The 6,000-nt window shown below is 45.7% G+C and overlaps 1 protein-coding gene across 2 annotated transcripts; it reads left to right on the top strand.

Moving 5' to 3' along the window:
- The first annotated feature begins 291 nt into the window (after positions 1-291).
- On the top strand, positions 292-4,181 carry LOC109748722 (polyubiquitin). 2 transcript variants are annotated; one of them, XM_020307742.4, is made up of 5 exons: positions 292-754; positions 865-937; positions 1,229-1,302; positions 1,558-1,602; positions 2,665-4,181. In XM_020307742.4, the coding sequence occupies exons 1-5, from the start codon at positions 380-382 to the stop codon at positions 3,865-3,867; spliced, it is 1,770 nt and encodes a 589-aa protein (XP_020163331.1). In that variant the 5' UTR covers positions 292-379; the 3' UTR covers positions 3,868-4,181. The 2 variants fall into 2 exon arrangements, with proteins under 2 accessions (XP_020163331.1, XP_020163329.1); XM_020307740.4 differs by having other exon boundaries at positions 1,555-1,602.
- Positions 4,182-6,000: the final 1,819 nt, after the last annotated feature.

Genomic DNA, 6,000 nt, shown 5'->3' with positions numbered 1-6,000 from the left:
TCCCTCCATGGATCTGCGCTTGAGAGGAAAAACTGGCCGGAATCGGTCGCCGGAGCTACGAAAGGAAGGCGGCGGAGAGAAGTGGATTGCAGCGGAGGGGGACAAATCTTATCCGAGACAGGGATCTTAAAACGCCCCGCTCCCGTGGATACAGCGGCAGAACGGTCGGTTTGCGGGCCGCCCGTATATTTTTTACGGGCCGAGAAAAATATAGCGCATCTGTTCCAGCCCGAAAAAGCCCGAAAACGCTAAAACGGATGCAAATATACAGGCCGGCGGCGGGATATACAGAGCCAAATCAGTCAAAGAGGTCTCAAACCCCAAAGCTTCCCCACTCCACGAACCAGTAACCCTCTCTCGCTCCTGCCGCCATGGACGGATGACGAGCTTGCTTGTCTCAGAGAGAAACCCAAATCCCCTCCTCACCCGCACCACACCATTGGATTCCCCACTCCACGAGCTTCCCGTCGACCCCAGTCTCGTCCACACGCATTTATCTGCTCTGCTCTCCAGGGTCACTGCCACCACACGAAAGCGAGGGGAAAAAAAGAAATCATCTGTCGTCTCCATGAGCGGCGCCGGTTCGGGTGCGGCGCCGCTGGAGTTCCCCTCTGCGGAGTGGCGGCGCGTCTACGACCGGCTCATGGGGTTGCTGCCGCGGGTCGAGGAGCTCGCCGCCGACCGCGCGCGCCTGGAGGAAATCAACAGGCTGTCGGAGGCCCGCGAGAAGAGCCTCCGTGCCCGCCTCCTCCAGGTGATTCGCTGGACCGCGAGTTCCCTCTAGGGTTTCTATCGATTTGGGGTTTTCATAGATAATCATGGCTTGTTCGCGCCTGATGCTGGCTCCTGTGCTTGCGATTGAAGGCGGAGGCGAGCAGGGAGAGGTGGAAGACGGCCTACACGGAGCTGCCTCCAGGTGCTAATCCCAAGCTTGCCGGTAATCTCTCCTCTTCTTCTCAAGATGTTTCCGCCACAAAAAAGTTACTTGCTTTGAATGATCTGGGTGAAAAAATTGGCATCATTTCCCCCTTTTGGCTCGATCCATTTGGGTCAGGGAGTTATCTTTTTTTTTTTTTGCGTGGAAGGATCAGGGAGTTATCTATGTAGCTTTATGATGTGCTCAATAGCAATTTGGTTGTCCATTAGGAGATTTTAACTTCTAGAACAAAGCGCCCAATTCTGGCGAATTATGCTGCTACTGATATCATCCCTTTTGTGTTCAATGTAGAACTTCAAAAGAGGGACTTGGTGGATTCCGAAGCCTGTGAAGCTCTCTCTGACCCTGATATCTCTCAACTCAAGGTACTCACCAAAACATCAGTTCCACATCTGAAAAGCAATCTGTCCAGCTTCTGTATGCCATGATTTTCTTAGTCATTGATCTGTGCCCATGGTTTTTTTGTTAATTAATAATGCATGATGATACAACCTAAAGAAGGTTCCTGGAAACAAAAACCATTAATTAGGGGTTAGGTTCGATTTCCATGATATCTGATGTCTATATAGGATAATCCTCTTCTGGGGAGTGCTAATAGACCAGGGTCTGTTTTGTAGCAGGTGACTAATGAGGATACTAATGAGATGGATCTTGAACAGTGCACGGTGAGTCTCTCTTTCAATCTCCTTTTCTCACGTACTGCTCCATCTTTGCCTGATCCATCCCAGATTCAGCATATGTGATACTTATCTCCTCGAGATCTAGATGATTTTGCTGGTTCATTTGCTGTAAGCAATTTTGCAGTGTCATCTTCTCTAGAAATCGAGTGGATCGAAGTGTTCATATTCCTTATAAGATAGCTGTTTCTTTCACTTTTGTCATCCGAGTGGATCCAATATTGCTGACAGACTCCCTGATGAATTAACCTTGCACGAGAACTGTGGTCGTGATCAGCCTTATATGATCATATAGCAACTTGAAGGTCTTCCTGCTCCTGTTCAGCACTTAACAAGTTAACATTGCCCCATACTTGTTTCTGGCCAGTCAATCATTTAATTTACAAATTGTGACATTTTGCTGGCCAAAGATATAAAGGACAATATCCTGAATCATATACAGCTGTTGGTCTGGTCTCAGTCTCTAGTAGGGTCTACCTGCTTATAACGTGTGATCTTGAATGTATTTGTCTGGTAGTTTTTTTTTTTTTTTTTGTATTTACAATCCCTGGATTAATTTGAAGGGTAATGCATCATATATGGGGTTGATCTCATAAGACTTGTCAGATCTTATGACTGGTTAGATGGAGAATATCAAACTTGCTCTCGTTTGATTTATATTTAATAGAAGGAAAAGGACTAATCTGTAGGATTCTCGAGTATTATGTACTATAATATCACAATACCTGTCAACTTTGTGTAAGATACTTGATTTTTTTCAAAACGTTGTTGCACATCTATGAATGACTGACAGCATAGCCCAAAACAGTCCTGATGTTTATATTTATCAATAATTTGCTAGTCGTTCTGATCTTAACAAGATGTATTACCCCGTGCAACACCAACTATCATCATCGTGGAACTTTATGGTTTGTTGCGGTTAATGTGCAGATTTCTGTTTTTAGTTCTACTATCTGTTGGAATTGCTACTATTCTTTTCATTTGCAGTTTGGTGTCTTTAATGAAAGCCTTGTGTCTAAGATGCTAATGTTTTGTGCGCTTGTTCAACAGATGCAGATCTTTGTCAAAATAAACTGTTCAAATTTTCGCAAAAAAAGAAAGATCCACTGTTTAAAGACTATCACTCTTGAGGTCATGGGATCAGATACGATCTATGATGTCAAGGATAAGATTCGAGACAAGGAGGGCATCCCTGAAGGCCAGCAGAGACTCATGTTTGGCAGTGAGCTGCTGATGGACAGCGGCACCCTGGAGTACTACAACATCGAGGAAGAGTCCACGCTCACCCTTGACCTTGTCCCCCGAGGGATGCATATCTTTGTCAAGACACTGGCTAACAAGATCATGACTATTGAGGTTGGGGGAGAAGATAGCATATACATTGTGAAGGCAAAGGTCTTCGATGAAACCGGCATTTGCCCAGGCAGACAACGTCTCATCTTTGCTGGGAACGAGCTGGAGGATGGCTGCACCTTGGCTGACTACAACGTGCAAAATGAATCTACACTTCATATTGTGTTCTGCTTGGCGTGTCAGAGAGATGGGATGCACATTTTTGTCAAGACACTGACTGGCAAGATCATGGCTATTGATGTTGAGGGAGAAGATAGTCTATACAGTGTGAAGGCAAAGATTTTTGATGAAACCGGCATTCCCCCAGGCAGACAGCGTCTCATCTTTGCTGGGAAGCAGCTGGAGGATGGCCGCACCTTGGCTGACTACAATGTGCACAACGAATGTACCATTCATCTTGTGGTGTTTCACGGCCTCACGTGTCAGAGAAGTGGGATGCACATGCACATCATTATCAGGGGACTGACTGACAAGATCATGACTGCTGTGGCTGAGGGTGAAGATACCATATATAGTCTGAAGGTAAAGGTTTCCGCTGAAACCGGCGTTCCCCCGGACAGACAGACTCTCATCTTTGCTGGGAATGTGCTGGAGGATGGCCGCACCTTGGCTGACTACGACGTGCAACATGCATCTACCCTTCATGTTGTGTTGCGCGGCGTCACGAGGCAGAGAGGTGGGATGCGCATATTTGTCAGGACGGTGAACGGGAAGGAGGTCATTGATCGTGCGTTTAAGCCCAGACAGACCATTGACGATATCAAAGCGTGGATCTACTCTGAGTTGTGCATTCTCCCGGACCATCAGCAGCTCTCTGACCAGGGCGGCGCCCCCCTGGCTGAAGAGATCTCTCGTTCGTGCACCCTTGTGTTGCAGATCCGTCCTCCTGGTGGTCAATGAGATGGATGTAAATCAGTCCTTGGCTGGTGGTGGTGTTAGTGAGAACTCAGACTCGGTAGAGGTTGAGTTTGAAGTGCTAATTTAGCATGTGTGGGGTCATTTTGGTACAATGCAGGGTGTAAAATGAATGGACAGTTGTAGTTTCTGGCTGGTAACAAGACTCACTCGCAACCCTGTGTATGTAGGTGGGGTTTCTGTGAAGGTGTAAGCACTTGATGTCACCGTGGAGCTTATGGTGTCGTTAGCCTAACATGTTACTATGTTGAGTTTGGTATTAAGGAGAGAAGGATATATATTCCCTTGATGCCCAGAAATTAACTGTTGATGAGCATTGTGCTGCTCTGTTTTGCCTAAATTTTCTTTTTGTTTCTTTTCAGAATCCCTAAACCATATACTAGATGCAGAGCAAAGATAGACAATGGAGATCTTCACCAATCACCAGGGCTGATCACTACAACTTTTGCTTGTCTCCTGCATCAAATTATTCAAGGAGAGCACATCGCACAAATTTCGGATGTAAGACTTCTGAGCTTGCACCCGTATAAATTTCGGAGTCGGTAAATTCTGCCTTCAATGGGGAATAAGAGGTATCAGCCAAAGTAACTAATTGCTCTGAAAACCGGCTTCGTTTTTTGTGTAACTGAAGCTCATTAAACTACTAGATCATTCATATATACCCTAGGCCTAGAGAGCCTGTGGTGGCTACTTTCCTTTCCTGGTACTCTGAAAACAATTGGTCTGAATTTGTTGATCATTCGGTCGTACCTTGAGTTCAGTTAATAATAGCTCTGGAAGCTGGTATCTTTCATCTTAGTTACCTTTACACCTACTGGTGCATTTCAAACCAGAAACTCCAGGCAGGCTCACGGGATGATGATGATTCGTTGACTGAAATCAGGAGACGCCGAATCCAACAACCCTGAAACTGAAACTCTACCTATCGCTGCTGTAGCTGACAGCAAGAACACAATGTACAGCAAGCACTATGCTCGACTTTGTCGCGATTGTCTAACCAAGTTCCATCTTAGTAAGATTTTATTGTGTTCGCTTTGTGAATTTGATGCAGATGTCAGCATCAAGTTTCGTTCGGCCGCGGAGAGATGCCTGGAGCTGTATTTTGTTTGTGGTAGCCGTCCTGCTTTGAAGGTGAACCTGGACCTGAATGACCTGGACTGGATCGGTCTGTAGGTTTTTGAGCTGTTCAAAGGAGGGATGGTAAGTAATGACCTCTTCGGGTTATGTGTAGTCAGTGTTCTTTGCCTATCCAGTGCTGGGGTTATCGTTTGCTCGTGTCCAGATTGATTGGACCCCACAGGCAGTCTCACTCGCCGGCTGGCTGTTGAGTAAACGGTTGGAAATGCCTCTCTTCTTGTTCAGTACGAATGGATGTGTATAATAACGTTAGAAGAAAAAGGATGTGCGTAATGAAAAATAAAATTACTGATAGGCGGAAGGAGACGGTCCGCTGTGGTACTAAGCAGAGTGAGATTATTATGCTTCAAGTTGAAATTATTAGTTGCTACTCCCTCTGTTTTAGCTTAAAAAACATTCTTATATTATGGGACGGAGTAGTACAAAATAATAGTTGTACACCTAGTAGTACTATTTTGTGAAAATACTGCTCCAAAAATTTAAGCAGTGACATAAAATCGTTGATAGTGCATCACGTGAAGTGATTGAAGGTGATCATCAATAACATGTGTTGAAAGTTTGTAGAAACCACCCAAGAAAAAGAAAAGAAACAACCAAGTCCATGGATGACCATCAATAACGTGAGGTGACGCTTTGATCGGGATTGTCGTAGGAATGTGCTTGATTGGCCTTCCATTGCTGCTTGCATAGTTTCGGCAGAACGAACATCTCCACCTTTAAACACTATCGTCAACCAAGACAACAACCGTCGACAATACCCTTGAAGCAATCTTCACAAACTTCACCACGATGCCGACAACCCTAGATCCATCGCCCAAGAGGAACAACAAAAGATAAACTCACCAAACTCCTCTCACAACTGCGATGGGTCTAGCGCCAAGGCATCGTCGTTGCCATTGTAATGCCGCCGCCGCAGGACATGTTGCAACCGGTGGGAGAGGGGGGCAACAGCCTCACCAGGAGGAGTGGAGTTACCGCCCA

Source organism: Aegilops tauschii, chromosome 1 (assembly GCF_002575655.3).
Source record: "Aegilops tauschii subsp. strangulata cultivar AL8/78 chromosome 1, Aet v6.0, whole genome shotgun sequence".
Taxonomy (NCBI): domain Eukaryota; kingdom Viridiplantae; phylum Streptophyta; class Magnoliopsida; order Poales; family Poaceae; genus Aegilops; species Aegilops tauschii.
The sequence above is the reverse complement of the archived record's forward strand: the minus strand, read 5'-3'. Positions and strand labels throughout refer to the sequence as shown.

Bases quoted from the DNA above. Each gene is read 5' to 3' on its own strand.
- LOC109748722 (XM_020307740.4), top strand. From the start codon at position 380: ATGACGAGCTTGCTTGTCTCAGAGAGAAACCCAAATCCCCTCCTCACC. The intron at 755-864 runs GTGATTCGCTGG...TTGCGATTGAAG, and splicing joins TCCGTGCCCGCCTCCTCCAG to GCGGAGGCGAGCAGGGAGAG. The intron at 938-1,228 runs GTAATCTCTCCT...TGTTCAATGTAG, and splicing joins TGCTAATCCCAAGCTTGCCG to AACTTCAAAAGAGGGACTTG.